The sequence below is a fragment of the Dendropsophus ebraccatus genome, chromosome 5, assembly GCF_027789765.1.
Source record: "Dendropsophus ebraccatus isolate aDenEbr1 chromosome 5, aDenEbr1.pat, whole genome shotgun sequence".
Lineage (NCBI taxonomy): Eukaryota > Metazoa > Chordata > Amphibia > Anura > Hylidae > Dendropsophus > Dendropsophus ebraccatus.
The window spans coordinates 70073985-70093821 of record NC_091458.1 but is presented as its reverse complement, the minus strand read 5'-3'; the positions used below and the strand labels follow the sequence as shown (position 1 = coordinate 70093821).

General features: G+C 39.6%; 1 protein-coding gene across 3 annotated transcripts in view; it reads right to left on the bottom strand.

Annotated features, from left to right (window-relative positions):
• VWA8 (von Willebrand factor A domain containing 8) overlaps positions 1–19837 on the bottom strand; it is a 192216-nt gene that overhangs the window by 69432 nt on the left and 102947 nt on the right. For all 3 annotated transcript variants that reach the window (XM_069970562.1, XM_069970561.1, XM_069970563.1), the window contains exons 26-29: positions 18748–18953; positions 11536–11687; positions 2748–2856; positions 1107–1245 (exon numbers count right to left, since the gene is read on the bottom strand). In XM_069970562.1, the coding sequence (XP_069826663.1) occupies positions 1107–1245; positions 2748–2856; positions 11536–11687; positions 18748–18953 (606 nt within the window). The remainder of the gene's footprint in view (positions 1–1106; positions 1246–2747; positions 2857–11535; positions 11688–18747; positions 18954–19837) is intronic.

The window sequence follows — 19837 nt, the reverse complement described above, 5'->3', positions numbered from 1 at the left end:
ATTGACAGTTTTGCCTAGTTTTTGTTCTATAGCCTTCTTATCTTCACAGAGTACAGGCTTGCTGTGACAGTTGGCTTGATCTGTAGCCCTAATCTCTCCTTTCCTGAACAATCTTCGATGCTGATTTATAACTAGATCCAAGGTCAACTTTCAGGGGTGTAGCTAGAATTTGTAGTGCCCCATTGCTAAATGAGGTGCCACCTCTGCCCCCCCACACACACACCACCAAATGACAGGTAACACAAACAAGCAATGTATGTAGCAATAATGCTGTTGCCGGTACTGTTAGGCCATGTTCACATAATGTTCACACAGTATACACTACAGCTGTTTTTGAACTGTGGCCACAGAAAATAATGAACGTGTCTATGTCTATTTTAGCTGGCCACACAATGTAAGGTATGGCTGCCGGCTATACTTTACATTGTGTGCAATGCTTAATTGGACTGCGGCCACACCCAAAGGTAACCGCAATCCAAATAGAAATAAAATAATGTGAACATGCAAGACAGTGGCCGTTGTCAGTACATTGTGTGAACATAGTCTTATAGTTACACCCATGTCAATGTTGATGTAGTTATAAATCAGCGTTGAAGTTCCTTTTGTAAAAAAAAATTTTGTGATCGGATTTCACATGAAACAGTATACAGACTGAACTAAAAGGTTTTGGTGTACCTTATTTGCACCACGCTTTGACTAGCTGCTCCCCCTTACCTACTGCCTTCCTCCCCTCACCTTGTACACTGTAACCTTAACCTCTAACCTTACGTACCAGTACGAGCCATTAACTTTTGACTTTGTATTGTCCTGTTTGGTAACCCTTATTGCCTGTAATAATAATTTTAAATGAACTTGAGTCCCTAAAGACATATTAAGATTTTTAAAAACCTAATATTAAGGGAAGTTAGAAAACAAAGGCAAAAACATACACATTTTGCAGTAAAAACTGTGCTAAACAGACATGAACAAATCAACTGAAACACTATTAGACAATGTGACAGCATAAATGCTAGTGCATGAAATAACAGATAAAAGTAATAACAATCCACTGGTTTGGTATGTTTGCAGTAAAAAACAATATATTGGTATGACAGAACTGAACATACCTGAAGAGACAATGACATCACACACAATATTCACTTCATTCATGGGAATGCTCCAATGAGCCATTTCCTCAGTGAAACTCAGGGATCGTGATTCTGAATGCTCCAGTGAATAAGCCTGTACATTTATATACACTGGGCCCTAAGTAAAAAGATACACATCATTATAGATCATTAAGGAATTATGCAATTTCTTACTTATCGACCTTCCTTCCGCGAAACTCTCCCTTCTCCAATCTATTCTTAATAAAGCAGACAGGCTGATCTCTCTATCCAGCCGCTATACTTGCTCACCCACAAAGCTCTCCACAATGCTGCACCTCCATACATCTCCTCCCATATTTCTGTCTACAGGCCTACCCATGCTTTACACTCTCTGCTAATGACCTACGCCTAACATCTTCCTTAACTGCACCAGTTCCATGGAATGCATTACTTCACTTCCAATACCCAAAGCTTCAAATGTGCCCTTAAAACTCATCTTTTCAAGCAGGCCTTTTAGGTTCCCTAATCTGATCCCCCACACCCCCAGACACACAAACAGGCACTTAGATCTGTAGCATGCAGACATCGGTTGGTGTGATTCCTAGATGGTGTAAAACAGACATGAAGGAATGCCACCTTTTCTTAGGTGGTGTGACAGCTATTTTGCATACCCTTTCTCCACACATAAAATATTTTCACCTATTACAATTGGTAAACCTACTAAGGGCCCTATTCCACAGGACGATTATCATTCAGATTATCGTTAAATCGTTCGAATCTAAACGATAATCGTTCGGTTGAAATGCATTTAACGATTAATGACCGAACGAGAAGTCGTTGATCGCTTTATAAGACCTGGACCTATTTTTATCGTTGCTCATTCGCAAAACGTTCGCAAATCGTTCGCATTGAATAAGACATTGTTCGGTCGTTTGCAATAGATACGAACGCAATAGCGAATAAATAGCGAAGAAAAACGATCGCAATTACAATCATAAGTAACGATTATCGTTCCATGGAAATGAGTGAACGTTTTCAGGTCTTTCGCAATAGCGGTCGCTTGAGATCGTTAACGATTATGCAAACGATAATCGTCCGGTGGAATAGGGCCCTAAGACTACTGTTTCCTCAGATATCACAGATAAGTATGGCTTGGGAGAGTCTCGGCTGTGGGCGGTAATTTAATGAGCTGGTATTTAGTGTGTGTCAAGCTGGGGATTGGAGAGTGCTGCTTTTTTATTATGTTAGGATTGATATATGTGTATCCCAGACATGTTTACAGTCAGTTATTTTAGATTTAGCAACTGCATCTGCTGGAAGTTTGTTCCAAGCAGCTACTACTCTTTTAGTAAAGTAATATTTTTTTGTGTTGCTTTTGATCTTTTCCCCAACTAACCTCAGACTGTGTCCCCTTGTAATTGTATTCAGTTTCTTATTAAATTGTTCTCCTACAGGATAACCTCTTTAAGGCAACTGTGCAATATCATGCTGTTAGAAGTATAGATAGCAACATTTATTAAATTTCTTTATACAGCTGTGGACACTGTGTCACAAAAGGCTTGCAACTCTACAAAGGATAAAGCTATAAAGCCAATATTTGTCTCTGGTTATTTTGTTTCATAAGGAAAAGCAAAAAGAGTTAAAAACAAACAAATTAACCTTTATAAAAAGCTGATGTGTTTCTGTTGGACACAAAAGCTTCCGGCGAGCATTTCCTGCCTGGTTTATAGTCCAGTGGCCGATGAAACTAAGATCTGGAAGTGGCAACCTGTGGAGGGAAAAACAAATAGAAGATGTAAGGAGAGAAGTAGATATTCAAAAGGGGGACCTGATATAGGGCCTAGCACTTGTGTAAAGACCTTTTAGAATAAGACTAAGGGAAAAGGCTATACATAATAATGCAACAGAGATGTAATTCATCACTATCAGGGTATGTGCACACTATGGAATAGGTATTTCAAGCAGATTCTGTTTGAAGTTATGCCTGTCCCATTGATTCAATGGGATTTCTCAAGCACAATCTGTAATCCGCCCAAGAATTAACATGTCAATTCTTTGGGCCGATTGCGCTTCAGAAATCCCATTGAATTAATGGAACAGGCAGAACTTCATGCAGAATCTGCTTGAAATTCCTCGCCTATTCCGTAGTGTGCACATACCCTAACAGTGTGTAAGATATGCCCTCTACTGCCTGCCACTTAGACTTGATAAGTAACAAATAGCAATGAGCCATTAGGTTTTTCTGATTTCTCAGCCCTGAGATTACAATGGAAGAATTGATTTGCCAAAAACATATCTCAAGTCTGGAAATTCAATCTGGCAAAGAAAATTAATTCATAAATCAGGCAAAAGCAAAAATGCTCCTCTCTAGCAAGTAATTCACTGATTAAATTAATAAAAACTAGATGTTCCCTGGCAGATGTAAGAAAATAAACCATTGTATCTGAGTAAATGATCTAATCGTGGTCTCAGGTCTTCATGTCCAGACTTGTCAACAGTACTCTTCACACTCCCACGCTTCATAGGTTCACACTGTGTTTTCTGGTTCAGTTAATGATGAGCTAAAGGGCACATGCCATTGCTGGAAACATCTACACCATCACAGTATGATATGTGCGATTGTTAAATAATACACTGGAAGCACTAGAGCTCATTGACATATACATAAAACAACTAGGGCTATTTAACACTGAATCAATTCATCGCCAATAAAGTGAAACTACTAAAATGTGTCGTGGTTCCTTAAAGCGCCACGGTTATTTAAAAAAAAAAAAATCTTTTGACATGTCACATAGCGATGTCAAAAGTTTAGATCATTGGGGCATAAATTCAATATCTCCCCCTAAAACCAGTCTTGCATTCAAGCATTTTTTGATTAGGCTGGAGGGCAAATATGTCGGATGGTCCATATGTCCAGTGCTGAGACCCCTTTAACGCTATGGCACATCGGACGGGACGCCAGTTGTAAAAGATCCAGCTTGTTGCAACCAGTGTCCCTATGTATTCCCATCAGGGACAGAGTTGTACCGTAGAAAATATGTAAAAGGATAAAATGGTATTTTTTTTTGGGTTGCACATTGCCTTAGGTGGCTTGGTCTGCCTTTCCCCCACTACATATGCAAGAGACAAGTGTAGATTGGCAACATAATTTTGATGCAGAAGTATTTCTATTTGGCTTTGTTCACCCATTATACCTAGAAATAGGTGGGGATCTTGGCACTGAGTTTTGACACATCTGTACACTTTTGAAATATCTGTACGGCAGGTGAAAAGTTAGTTTAAATGACGGTTATACTTTTATAGGCTCTCACCAAGCCTGTCAGTTTTTTTTTTTTTAAATCATGTTTCCACTGTTATGTAGCCTTCATAGATGTTGTAAACATGGAAGCTATGATAAACCAAAATTTATTTATATTTATTTATTTATATTTTATCTTTTAGCTGTTTTCTTTTTTTCCAGCATGGGTGAATCTAAACAGACATTTCACTAAAACCCAAAGGGACATACTGTCAAGGAAAGTCATAGATAGCTCAATTGCGTTACTGCCTTGACGGCTTAATAGCTGGGTTCTGGACCAGAACCCACCCCCTTAACTCCCTACCTAAACAACAGTAGGAATTGATACAATGTTTAGTGAGTGCTGCTCCTTTTATTTTCTACATAGCTTGTGTGTCAATTACTTACCAACATGTCAAAAGACATTTAAAGGTAAACCTTCAATGAGTACAAGCTATATGTATGCAGTTTTTTTTTTTTTTATTATACATCATTACTTGCATACAGTTTAAGTGTATATTATGGTCAGAGTAATATTTTTTACGCTGTGTAAAGAAATAGCCAGAATCAACTATATGAAACTGCTTTATGAATAAAAGTCCTTTTAGACGGTGCAATCTTCAGCCATCTGTGGCCACAAAGGAGAAGCGATCGAGATCAGCGCTCGTTTGCAGTGCCTTTACATGGAACAATTAATTGAGCGTCCAGACCGCACAAAAGATCCCTGTATTGTTCCTGTGGACATTTAAATACAATCTTTACAAAAAAAATTTACCGCCAGGCCACACAAATGATCCCTGTATTGTTCATGCGGCCATTAAAATACATAGTCAATGATAAATTTTACGACCAGTCAAAAGATCCGGGCGTTTTCCTGCAACTCAGCTGATCGCTGACACTTTTACATGGGCTCACTATCAGCCGAATTACCTTTTAAAGCACCAAATACCCAGATGAACCAATTATTTCTAAAACGTATCATTAGTTATGCTTTTTTACATTCTTCATTGTGGGTTTTTAGCAGCATTACTGTAATAGTTTGCACACACAAATAAAGATATTTTTAGATTGGCAAACTATTTGCTCAACCACTACTCAAAGCTAAACTGAGAGGGAGTAGAAGAAATACAGCGTTATATTGTGAAGCTCAAGAGCAAAAAAATACTGTTATCCACGGTGGAAAAAATAACCAAATTCCCTTTATACAAATGACCTTGTTGTAAATTATATACCCTTTCTTTTATAGGCTAAAATATGTATACCAACAGAACTTAAACTGTAGCTGTTGTTATACCTTTCAAACCCTAAATTAACAGTAGATGTGATATAAAGCAAGTTTTCCATTTACATTTATTATTATTTTTTTTAGTTATCATGGAAAACACTTGGTGTTGCACCTGATTGCTGTATTGTTTTGTATAGTGGTGCCTGCTTTTTCTATATTGTGTTTCATAGAAAACGTGGCACTTCCTGTATTTTGACTTTTTTTTTCCCTAAACACATGAAATCCTGTGTTTCCCAGGTCATCTGAGCGCTCACAGTGAAGGCAGTCTTGTAATTGATGGACACACTGAGCAGTCTCTTTTTTTCAACCAGCACAAGACTAAGGGCCACATGTATCATCCTGCGAACGGATGATTTTCGGCGGAAAGTGCCGATTTGCGTATTGTTTTATACGCAAATGGCCGATTTGCGAATAAAATATTCGCAAATCGGCACTTTCTGCCGAGTACGCCGGGGGGGGGGAAAGGGGGAGTGTAGTGGGCAGAACGGAGGGCGCGGGCTCAGAGTCCGCGCGATTTACCATCCATTCCGCCCAAATATACGCCGAAAACCTACTCCAGTCCTCAGCTGGCGTAGGTTTTCGGCGGTGCGCATCGGCGCGCACGGGATTTATGTAGAGGCAGTCCACCTCTACATAAATCTCCGTAGCGCCAGAGCTGTGGGGGCATTTTTAAGTCCGGCGTAAAAAACGCCGGACTTAATAAATGCCCCCCTAAGTGTACAATTACACAAAGCAATCATTGGCCATACTTGGCAGATTACTGCTCGTTCCGGATGATAATGACTTTGGGTGATTGTTGTAAAACAACGATCAGCCGACATGAACAATGTCGGCTGACCGCTTCTTTACAACAGAAACCAAAATCCCGATGACGCTGGTCGTCACTCTGTGCAACAGGAGCGGCACAAGCAGATTACCGCTACCTCCTTCGGGCTCCGTGAACAATTTTTAACAAGGAGCAAGCAAGCAAGCACCGACAGATCATCGCTCGCTTGCTCCTCTAGATCAGGCTGTGTAATAGGGCCCTAAAAGTCTTTCTTCAGGAGACTGGACCTGGACTTCTGGTAAGTTCAGCTTTGTTTTACAGCAGGATAACAAAAAAAAATTATGAATGTACAGTATATGGCAAACTTTCACATATACTGTTGATTTAGACTTATAATCGACAGTGAGACTTTAAAAGCAGTATTCTGAGTTAGCACACTTGAAGTGTCAGGCTGCAGGAGTGCAGTTTGTTTTGAATTTAAAGCAGTAAGTTGCAAATACTGCAGCTCTATTCATCGTTTATGGCGTTGCTGGAGATAGCCCAGTACAATGCTCAGCTACCTTCGGCAGCTCCATAGACAATGAATAAAGCAGCAAAGTGCATTAGTGACTCACTGCTATTTTCAAAATAGAAACTAGGAGCGCTGTTCTCAAGATTATGGGGCATTCTAGAAATTAACCCCCATGATATTACACTCATCCTGTAGATAAAAGTGTTATTACACTTATTATGTTACCTAATATCTAAAGTGTTATTACACTTATCCTGTAGATAAAAGTGTTCTAACATGGAATAGCCCTTTAATTTTTAATAATTAGAGACCTAGGCAGTGGTTCTGTGTAATTTGTATTAAAATAAAAACATTAAGGCTCCCTTCACATGTCCGTGTAAGATTTTACTGTCAGGAAATCCTGATCAAATGCCTTCAGGAAACCATCAGGATTGTCTTCACAGTCAGGAGGGTTTTCATAATTTAAATATAAATAAAAAATGCCGTGCCGCTCTAAGTACTGTATACCTTAAAACATAGTAGTTATTATCAGTGCATTTATAAAGCCAGTGGAAAGTATTAAAGCGGGCCGCTCACCGTTAGTGTGTGTGTGTGGGCTGGCTTGGATCTGTAGTCCTCCACGTCCGTGAACCTGTATGGCTTTCTAATTGATGCTTGAGATGTCCTGTTCGGATCAGTGAATTGTCGATCACTGCGTTCCTATAGGGCTTAGTCACAAAGTCTTTTCCACAAAGTTTTTCCACAAATAGGATGCACGCCCCGGCCGGTGGCACGTGGAGCCCTAACTACGGGAATCCCGAATGAGAATCCTTCTGTGACGTCACAGATACTACAGGTCACTATGTGAGGCAAGATACTTCCTCGACGCGTTTCAAAGGATACGTCCTTCTTTCGCAAGAGCCTCTTGAGAAAGAAGGACGTATCCTTTGAAACGCTTCGAGGAAGTATCTTGCCTCACGTAGCGACCCGTAGTATGTGTGACGTCACAGAAGGATTCTCATTCGGGATTCCCGTACTTAGGGCTCCACTCGCCACCGGCCGGGGCGCGCACCCTATTTGTGGAAAAACTTTTTTGAAAAGACTTTGTGACTAAGCCCTATAGGAAAGCAGTGATCGACAATCCACTGATCCGAACAGGACATCTCAAGCATCAATTAGAAAGCCATACAGGTTCACGGACGTGGAGGACTACAGATCCAAGCCAGCCCACACACACACTAACTGTGAGCGGCCCGCTTTAATACTTTGCACTGGCTTTATAAATGCACTGATAATAACGACTATGTTTTAAGGTATACAGTACTTAGCGCGGCACAGCATTTTTTATTTATATTTATTGTTTATATCTATACTGGAGGCAGTAACCACTAGCTGTAGCTCGCAGCAGTACACACGCTAATTTTAGTGTTTATATCAGGAGCGTGATTGTTTTTACTTTTTTTATAATTGGTTTTCATAATTTCCTGACCGGAAAAAAAAAGTATTGTGGCATCTGGACGCTTTTGTGATGGTAGTCCAGACAAAAACTGGACAGGTTCAATAAATTTCTGACCTATTTTTCGGAACTGATAGACTTTGGAAAAAATCCTGAAGGATGTCCGTGACAATAGAAGTTTATGGGTCAGGAAATATATCCGGATTTCCTGATAAGAAATCTGAATGGATTTTCCTAACATGTAAAGGAGGCCCTTACACTTTGCTGTACAGGCAATAGAGCTAGAGGATGGCAATAGCTTGCACACCACACAAATTTTAATGTGCAAGTTATTGGTGTGTTCTGCAGACACACAGCGCTATTGTTACTCCATCTACATTAGTACAAATTACACCAAATCACAGCCTGTGGTCTTAATGAATTAGGCCCATAATTATTAAAAGTTAGATTTTATTGGTGCACAGAATTTTAGCCTGTGTAAATTATATTGTTCTTTAAAGGCAGTTGTTCCCAATTATCTTCAGGCCAGTAAATCCTAAATCAGCCAGGCCCCATGGAATAACCTAATCTGTTGCCCATATGTACATTAAAGCACAAGACCACAGTGGTCGTGTTTCGTGATGGGCTATTGGTCATAGTGGACAGGAGACTTCTTACATTTTCATGTAAATGAGAATTGTCTCCGTGAACCTCTTGTACCTTACCATGTAACCCAGATGGGTCCTTGTTGTTTTACATAATTGTTAAAAAACTGAATAAAAATTTCCACATATGGACAATCCTGTAAGATCCTGTTTGTTGTCTTTTATGACTCCTTGATACCTGGAGTTATTTTGCTAATAATACATAGATTACAATATATTTGATAAGCATAAAAAAAACATCAGTTTAGATGTTGTAATGCAAAGCTCTCTTTTTAAGCAAAATGATGTTTATGACAAGGCTGGCATTAATAGTTCAAATTTACCAATGAATAATTGAAGCAGCTTCATTCAGATTTTATGTACCAAGTAATGTCATTTCATGGATGATAATCGCAGAGTCAGGCTGCCCTTGACATTTTTTTTATCTAGCACTAGCATTGCTGCTAATATTAAACGTTCTACAAGGTAATCATGGAGAGTCTGAAATAATAGTTGTTTGTTTCCTTCTGTCATCCTCCTGTCTCTACCAGTGCTATATGTCAGGTTTCTAAATGTGTTCCCTGTAAAAACTGAACAATATCCAGAATTTTAACACTGAAGGGTATGACAGGCCATTTTAAAATAGTTGAATTCATTATGTAATGACCTTTCTGGAAGAAAACAAGATAGGAAACACAAGGGAATAGCACATTTTGAATTAACATTTGAAAACACTAGGCGGCCATTTCTGAGTAATACATGCAGCTCCTCAACAAAAAGGCATTTCTTCAACATATCTCACTTACAGCTGACTATATAAAAGCTGCCTCTAAAGGATTTCACATTATACAGACTTTAACAACTGGAAATAAAACAAATAGGTAGAGGGATGGAAGGATGCACTGACAGACCTAGACAAAGCTGCTTTGGTACAGATATCTGAGATGCATGCCATGTCATTACATTACATTACAGCTAAATCTGACGCCAATAGACTCCCATGCATCTTGGAACAAATAAAAATAAATAAGATGGATTATTACTTTACCTCCCCAAGGATGAGCAGAGCTGCAGTGGATGTACCTCCCTGTATGGCTATTTTTCCTCTTTGACACATACTGTCCAAGGGCAAACAGCTAAAACTTCAAGACTATATTCAATTTTCACAAAAAATTCTTGATGATCACATAAAATCTTGAATTTTCTAGATTACACTGAAGTTCCTTAAGAATTTTATGTCCAGAAATCACCTGCCAATGTAATGTACCCTAACTGTGATGATTTCCTCAACACAGAAATCATCTTGAGTCAGTGTGTTCATAGTGCCTGTGATTTGGCAAGTAAGAAACTAGTATCAACTTCCTTTTAACAATAAGTAAGAATAAAGTTGGCTTTCAGTCAGCCCAACAATAATAAAGCATGTGGAGCCTCGCTCATCTGTATGTACTGTGTATGGACTTATTCCATACAGGCAGGGAGACTGGTAAGCGGTAGGCTCCGTTCACACAGTCTATGGGAGGCTCGCGCGCCTCCTCTCTACGTGTTTCTCCGCGCTGAAGAGTGGACATGTCCATTCTTCAGCGCAGAGAGAGGAGGCACGCGAGCCTCCCATAGACTGTCATTATGACACGGGGGCTGGCGGAATTCTGCCAGTTTTGCTCTGTGTAAACGGAGCCGTACAGTGGTCTACAAGTGAAGTAAAGAATTAAAGGAAAATCCAAGTTGTTGAAGTAGTATGTGTAGGCTGATTTTGGATAGGTAAAGGTAAAAAAGGGTAAAAGGTAAATGATTATAAGATAGAGATGGGTTTATTTAGACATAGAATCTGTAGTAAACAACACTGTATTTTATTTCATTTGTGACAATAAGTAAATGGTTGGTAATTATGCAATGAAACCTAATATATAGGAGATTATGAAAACACCATACATATCTCAAAAAAGCAGCTACCAAGTATTCTAAACTGCATTTTACCTACAGTATTTCAAAACACAGTCTCTCAGTAGCACGTTAAGAAAATATTGAGTGTGGGTGCACGCCTCACCAAACCGGACCAGGTTGGCTTCAAAGTATCCAAAAAACGCAAAAGAGACAGCACGTCCAACAGAAATCCTTAGGGTTTATTCACACACCAATGTGACGTTTTGCCATAGTAGCCTTTTTCAAGCACTGCTTGAAAGACTGCATTAAAGAATTGAAGATTTCCAAGATAGGGACAAATGTTGAATAAGAAATTTGAAATAATGAAAAGAAAATAAATTAAATTAAATGAAACCAAAGTCACCCCCCCCCTGATTTATCTATGTGGTAAAGAACAACCCTCTATAAAAAAAAGTTTTTATTTCACAGTCGATGTCTTCAGAAAAAGAGAAGCACAAAAGCACACGTTAAAAAAAAAAGCAAAAGCTTTGTTTTATTGGAACAGCTGCTAACATTTCCACAAAGACATGCAAACCATCCTTCAATATTCCTTATTAACATATAAAGTAGGATGCCCCCGGACAGTAAAATGCTTATAAAATATGTTTATAAAACATTATTAATCCTTACTCCTTAGCAAGATGGACACTGGATGGTTTGGCTCCTATTGGAATCCCATGCTTATGTAAGGAGTTAATCAAGATTTCACGCATTTCTTGGTTGTAGGAATCAAAGTCAAAGACATTGCGGACAACATTTGCCAGCCCCTCATTGGGAAATTTCTGGATGGAGATAAAGCAGGAAACATAATATACATTATATAAGCTGTATAGAAAAGTGCTGAAAATATATTGAATTGGAAATGTATGCTTGTAAAACTACTGTGTAATGTGTACTGCCTAATGAAAGATAAGTGAAGAGGACAGTCTTTGGCAGATGCTAAGCAGGCAGCGATCTAGCAGATTGGCATTCGCTCACACAGCAAGTCAGACTGTCTAACATAGCCTTTAGTGAGAATCCCTTCAGGCTTTGCACAGCCTGACCTGCCATGTATTCTAGATTGGTGATCACTTACAGAGCCTATTACATGACTCGTTAATTGTTCGTTTGCTGATCGCTGTCTCTATCACACAGGGAGACATCAGCCTGAGTAGGCACATAATCTCTCTGTGAAACAGCAAAAGTGTAGTTAGAGTAGTCGGCACTACGGATACTAGGGACGGGATTCTTATCAGGTTGTGCAGGTAGTAGGGGGAACGGATTGTGACCACAGTTCAGGTGATGCAAACTACTCGAATACACATAGTCCATCCAATACTTGTCATAGAAGAAAAATTGAGAGTGCACTCACCATAAAAACTTTCTTTATTGAGTCCTTTAAAAATCGCAATCCATAGCAGAGAAAGGCCTTGGCACGCTAGCACCCTCCACTGATCGTTACAGCTGTTTCGTGTTAATCACAGCACTTCCTCTGACGTCACCTCTTCAGCTGTGTCTGCGGCTTAAAGGGCCAAGCCACTGACGTCAGTAGACACAGAAGAGGTGACGTCACAGTAAGTGCTGTGATTAGCACGAAACAGCTGTAACGATCAGTGGAGGGTGCTGGCGTGCCATGCCGTTGTCTGCTATGGATTGAAAAAAAGGTTTTATGGTGAGTGCACTCTCAATTTTTCTTCTATGACAAATAATCTCTCTGTGTAACAGGACCTTTATGCAGGGACCAGAAGATTTATCAAACCTTGTGCAGAGGAAGAGTGGAGCAGTTGACCATTCTAATCAGATAGCTTGACACAATGTTGAAATTGAGTGGATGGCCGCCATATAACAGTAAATAACTGCCATTATTTCAATACAACAGACGGTGTTTTAAAAAAACAGCAAATATTTACCATTTAATGGCGGCCATCCACTCAATTTCAACATTATGTGAACAGAGCCTTTCTGCGTTTTTAATCCACTCCTGGTTTTGGTTGCAATATGAGGACCACAATACTGACTGAAATATACGTAGTGTGAACCCAGCCCTATGCTGCATAGATATGCAGCATAGATCGATGAGATAGGCACATTGATTGCTTCCGGCTGCTGCTGGAAGCAATCGAGTGCCGAGCCAGGATCAGCGCCATTACGGCACTGACCACAGAAGGGGTAAGATGTGTGGATCGCTGTCCCGGAGGAGCGATCCTCCCCACTAGACACCAGGGAACGGCTGCATTAAGTAATCGGATGCAGCTGTTGACTTTGAGCTGTCGCCTAAGGGTTAAAGTGTCAGTGCTGTTGCAAAAAACATTTGACATGTCATAGAGACATGTCAAAAGTTTTGATCGGTCCGTGTCTGAGTGTTCAGACTTGTACCAATCGGCAGAATGAGTGCGGAAAAGATGCGCTAAGCAAGTTAGAAAAAAGAGTTTCAGCGCATCTTCTCAGCGCTCATTCTTCCGGTCGGTATGGGTCTGAATACTGAGACCCGAACCGATCAAAACTGTTGACATTTCTCTATGACATGTGAAAAGTTATTTTTTTTGTAACAACAGTAACACTTTAAAGGAATGCTTCAGACTTCTTTATCCCAGTACATTATATCAGTGCCTCCTCATCACATTTTTTATAAATGATGCCTACTATTGTGTTAAGGGGGAAAAACACATCATACATTAAACAGTTGATGGGCTTGTGCTAATGAAAGAAGTGAGCACAGTGTTAAAGGGGTTATCCAGAAAGCCAAAAAAAGTCCTATCTCCCCCTTTGCTTTCCAGCACTCCCCTTCCTCCCTCGGCCCGTACGTGCAAGAAACTTCAACAGATGAGAAGGGGACAGGAGTATGTTGTGGGCATTGCATGCGTGCAAAACCATGCCTGGACACAATGTCCAACAGCCGCCCAATGTCGCAAAGACATTGGTAATATTTGGCACAACATGATCCCGTCCCTCTCATCTGCAGAAGTATCAGCATAGACAGGTAGAGCACAGTGGAAGTGACATGCTGGACAGCATAAGAGGTAGGACATTTTCTGTCTGCTTTCCGTATAATCCTTATAGGTATGAAGACGGGATGGCTGCAAATCAAGCCTCTGTAGTCTGCAACACTTCTTCTGTCTTATCAGGCTCCAGACACACGGATCATAGACCTCATAGCTGCAATGCAAGTGTAGCCAAGTAGTCAATAGTAAAGATATAATTATTAGATAAGGCTAGGTTCACACTGCGTTTTAAGCATCCGTTAAACGGATCCGTTTTTTTTAACGCCCAGAAAAATAGGGTCAGCAACGTTTTTTTGTCCGTTTTGGTCCGTCAAAAAAAACTGATCCGTTTTTTTTTATAATGGAAGTCAATGGAAAAACGGATGCACACAAATGAATCAGTTTTTTGCAATCCGTTTTTCATGCGTTTTTTGCAAAAAACAGATGCGTTAAACGGATGCTGAAAACGCAGTGTGAACCTAGCCTAAGGAACATAGGTAGAGTTCAAGGGGAATTTATAAGGGGTATGTATGGAATAAATGCCTGATAGGTGATGCCTCTGGAGGTGACACTCCCACCATTAGTATATTGGAGTCTACTGACTAGTCTAGTGGGATGGGATACTATGGGAATTACACGAGTCCATGGAAAGACTAGAGCATATAGCACTTAGGTGTGCCCATAGTGTAATGGAGCAACACATGCGCAATGCAACCACATTATATGGGAATAGCTTTAAAAATAAATAATACAAATGGCAACCATACTTTTGGAGGCTCTTCCTAAAATATTCCACTTGGACTATTACACTCATTTAATGGTGCCAATTTCAAGAATGTGTTGTATGCAAAATGAGGAGCGTCTCTGCCTTTAAAAATAGAGATAAGCAAACCTCAAGTACACTCAGGTTCGTCTGAACCCAAGCGTGCAGCATCTGATTACCGGCTAAAGAAGTTGGATGTAGCCCTAAGGCTGCCTGGAAAGTATGGATACAGCCATAGGCTTTTCTAGGCTTTTCTTTTTCCAACTTCTTTATTCAAATGCAGCACACTCTGGTTCGGATGTACCCAGGAAAGCTGCAGGTTGGCTCATCTCTATTTAAAACTTTTTTTTCTGGCAGCAGGATACACTGCTAAAATAGGCGTTAAGGCATGCGCTGAGGAAATAATTAATCCGGCAGTGCAACCGACTGTATTGTTATAAAGTATATAAAGTCAACGGCGCTGTCACATTGATCCTGTCCTCGGTGCATTCCCGAACAGACATGCCACATATTATACTGTAATTACACTTTACATCAAGTTTTTATGTTAAACATATATTTTTTAATTTTCAACTTACCATGTTTTAAAATAGTCCTGAATTATTATTTTCATTGTTGCCATGAGGCCTAGTAAAAAGCCTAGATACTTTAAGAGTATCTTTCTTTATGAAACTATTACCATGACATGCAGCATTACAATGAAATATGACACCAGTATGTAGATAGGACAGGATCAGGCTATTTGTAATAGATGCTAGTCTAGACCCTGGACCCTGTCACCACCCATCACACAATGACTATGGCACAGGGAATGCCTAAAAAACACCCCCATATGGGACAGCTTCAGTTTATTGTTTTCTATGTCCATGAAGCTGCTGTAAAATATCTCTCTAAATTCTGTTAATAGGGTAGAGCTGAACCTCAGGCGATATAGCTCATAATAATGTACAAAAACAATGAAATAAAATTTGAACATGTTTAGTATCTGGATTTAATCACTAAAAACCCATCTAGATGACACATTCCCTGTAATGCGAATTACAAGTACATTTAAACATCCAGTGCTCACTTTTACACAAAAAAAACATTATTAATCATTTTTTTTTTTATAGTAACACAAGGTAATGTATAGAAATAATACTATTACGTCAAGTTCCTGCTATGTGGGCTGTGCCAGCAATACCAGCCTATCGATCGCAAGAATTAGATTACTGTTGGATTCATTAATTCACAAAAACATCAGTTAGTCTGGTTTATTGATGAAAAGCAACACGTCTGTATCTTTCATTCATTTATATTTTCACGTTTTAGGCTATTTTTAAAGCTAATCGATGTAAGCATTTCCCTTTAGTCTTTGCGTCTTAATTGTAGCTTAATTCACAAAAGCTGCAGGGTCCTTTCAAAAAGCATTAGTAGAAAGGGTAAACCAAGATTAAGTACAACAGAACACAATCTTTATTTAGCTGTACTCTTTCAGGTTGTTTACCTACTCAATAAAACAGCATATCACTTTCTTTAAGGCAACCTACAAAAAAATGTCCTTTGATGTATTTTGTAGGGTTTTCCTGACATCATTCCTGTTCTAATTTCACTTAGATATAGTGTTGTCTTGAGAGCAAACGCAGTTCAAAACAATCATAGATGTTTCAAAATGTATGCATACAGCTGCCACTAGATGTTGTAGTGTCATTGGTGGTTTTAGTTTTGCAGCCTCCATTCAGGAATTGCAGGAGAGGCAACAATATACAGTCATGGCCAAAAGTTTTGAGAATGACACAAATGTTATATATTCACATGATCTGCTGCCCTCCAGTTTTTATGTGTGTTTGTCAGATGTTTTTATCACATACAGAAATATAATTGCAATCATATTATGAGTAACATAAGCTTTTATTGATAGTTAGTATGAGTTAATGCAGTAAGTCAATATTTTCAGTGTTCTCTTCAGGACCTCTTCAATTTTCCCTGGCATGCTATTAATCAACTTTTGGACCAAATCCTGACTGATAGCAATCCATTCTTGCACAATCAATGCTTGCATTTTGTCAGAATTTGTTGGTTTTTGTTTGTCCACCCGTCTCTTGATGATTGACCACAAGTTCTAAATGGGATTAAGATCTGGGGAGTTTCCAGGCCATGGACCCAAAATCTCTATGTTTTGTTCCCTGAGCCATTTAGTTATCACCTTTGCTTTATGGTAAGGTGCTCCATCATGCTGAAAAAGGCATTGTTGATAGCCAAACTGCTCTTGGACGGTTAGGAGAAGTTGCTCTTGGAGGACATTCCGGTACCATTCTTCATAGCTGTGTTTTTAGGCAAGACTGTGAGAGAGCCGATTCCCTTGGCTGAGAAGCAACCCCACACATGAATGGATTCAGGATGCTTTACAGTTGGCATGAGACAAGACTGGTGGTAGGGCTTACCTCATCTTCTCCGAATAAGCTGTTTTCCAGATGTCCCAAACAATTGGAAAGGGGATTTATTAGAAAAAATGACTTTACCCCAGTCCTCAGCAGTCCACTCACTGTACCTTTTGCAGAATATCAGTCTGTACCTGATGTTTTTTCTGGAGAGAAGTGGCTTCTTTGCTGCTCTCCTTGAGACCAGGCCTTGCTCCAAGAGTCTCCGCCTCACAGTGCGTGCAGATGCACTCACACCTGCCTGCTGCCATTCCTGAGCAAGCTCTGCACTGCTGGTAGCCCGATCCCACAGCTGAAACACTTTTAAGAGACGGTCCTGGCGCTTGCTGGTCTTTCTTGGGCGCCCTGGAGCCTTTTTGGCAACAATGGAACCTCTCTCCTTGAAGTTCTTTATGATGCGATAGATTGTTGACTGAGGTGCAATCTTTCTAGCTGCGATACTCTTCCCTGTTAGGCCATTTTTGTGCAGTGCAATGATGACTGCATGTGTATCTTTAGAGATAACCATGGTTAACAGAAGAGAAACAATGATGGCAAGCACCAGCCTCCTTTTAAAGTGTCCAGTGGTGTCATTCTTACTTAATCATGACAGATTGATCTCCAGCCCTGTCCTCATCAACACCCACACCTGTGTTAATGGAGCAATCACTGAAACGATGTTAGCTGGTCCTTTTAAGGCAGGGCTGCAATGATGTTGAAATAGGTTTTGAGGGATAAAGTTCATTTTCTAGGCAAATATTGACTTTGCAAGTAATTGCTGTTAAGCTGATCACTCTTTAGAACATTTTGGAGTATATGCAAATTGCCAATTTAAAAACTGAAGCAGTAGACTTTGTAAAAATTAATATTTGTATCATTCTCAAAACTTTTGGCCATGACTGTAGTTCTTTAAACTGCCCACCTTTTGCAGAGGCATACGGGAGTGGTATTACATTTCCTTCAGAAATGCAATGAAATGTGGATTGAAAACACAGAAAGGCTCTGTTCACACAATAATGAAATTGAGTGGATGACCGCCATTTAATGGCAAATATTTACTGTTTATTGAAATAATGGAAGTTATTTACCGTTATATGGCGGCCATCCACTTAATTTCACCATTGTGTGAACAGAGCCCTTCTGTGTTTTCAATCCAGTCCTGGTTGAGGATGCAATATGAGGACCACAATACTGACTGAAATATACTTTGTGTGAACCCAGCCTAATACTACATAATAGGACTATTGTTGGTCCTGTTTACAGGCCACTTGTAAGGAATAGGCTAGAAGGAATGTAAATTTAAACAGTGATATAGATGATATTCAGATTTCTGTATTGTATAGAGGACAGTCCATGTTTAATATAATTAAAAAAAGAAAAGAAAATAGGTGCTGCATGTGTTGTTACACCAATGGCCAAGGATGTGATCAGAGAACAAAGGTACACACACCTAATTATTGATAGCACCTTCAACAACCCATTTATTTCTATGTGATTTCTTCAATAGGTCACAGTCTAGGCATATAACTTTTGTGACTTTTATTTTTTTTTCCCATGAAGTGCATCACAGTTTTTTTTAAAGCCTCTGGTTAATTTACTGACAGACATAGTGTATGGTACTTTTCAAACATACTATGGAGCTATGTAATGTATCATTTGCAGAAGGATGTAGGCAAATACTGCTATGAATGTATGATTTTTATTTATTTCATGCACTTACCTCTAGGTGTTTCACAATGTTAACAACCTCTCTGGTTGAATAAGGATATGAGATAATTCCTTGGTCTGCCATACTCCTGAGCTCTCCAAAGGCAGCTACAAGTTTTTGCAATATGGCATCAGGCACATTAGGACCATATTGTCTTAGCATAGCAAGCTCTGACTGAGGCACTGGATTATCCACTGCATGGCAACTGAAGATATCCCCTGTGAGAGAGAGAGAGATATCCCCTGTGTTATACTGTCTTATAGGACACAATGGGCTTCATTGATCAAAAAAGTTTAAAGGGCAACTTCAGCAAAAAATGTTATCTTTCAAATCAACTGGGGTCAGAAAGTTCCAGAGATCCGTAATTTACTTCTATTAAAAAATTTCAAGTCTTTCAATACTTATTAGCTTCTGTATATCCTACATGCCTATGTCTATGAGCAGCTGATAAGTACTGGAAGACTTGAGATTTTTTAACAGAAGTAATGCTTAAAAAAAATTCTGACATGTCATTGTGATATTGTCTTAAAGGTTTTACTATCTGGCAACAGCTTAGAATGAGATGTGCAACACATACGGTACATTGCAAAGATGAGTCTTAAAATCATTTACTCACGGAGGGGCCTGTCTCTGAAAAGATCATCCGGGCCGTTACTGCTGTACTGGCCGGATGATCTTTCCTGCCGTAGAGTTCTGATGCGGGCGTATTAGAACTTGCCACTGCACACTAAGAAGCAAGCATCTGGAGCCGTACGCTTCATAGTGTACACTGACATGGTTTCCTACGGCCGCTATTCAATGAATAGCGGCAGCAGAAAACTGACATGGCAGTTCTTTGTGGCACTGTGAGGGATCCCGGCTGGAGCTAATACGATGTGTATACGCTCCGGCTGGGATCCCATAGGAAAGGCAATGTGTATATACGTGCAAAGTACGGCCATTGTTGCCGATTGCAACAACGGCCGTACTTTTACATAGTGTGAACATGGTGTTATCACAGCAGAATGTGAAATACGTGACATGTACCAGACAAACAATCCAGCAATGACTGTGATCAATCGCATAAGTGATCAGGGATGAACATTTTATATATATATATATA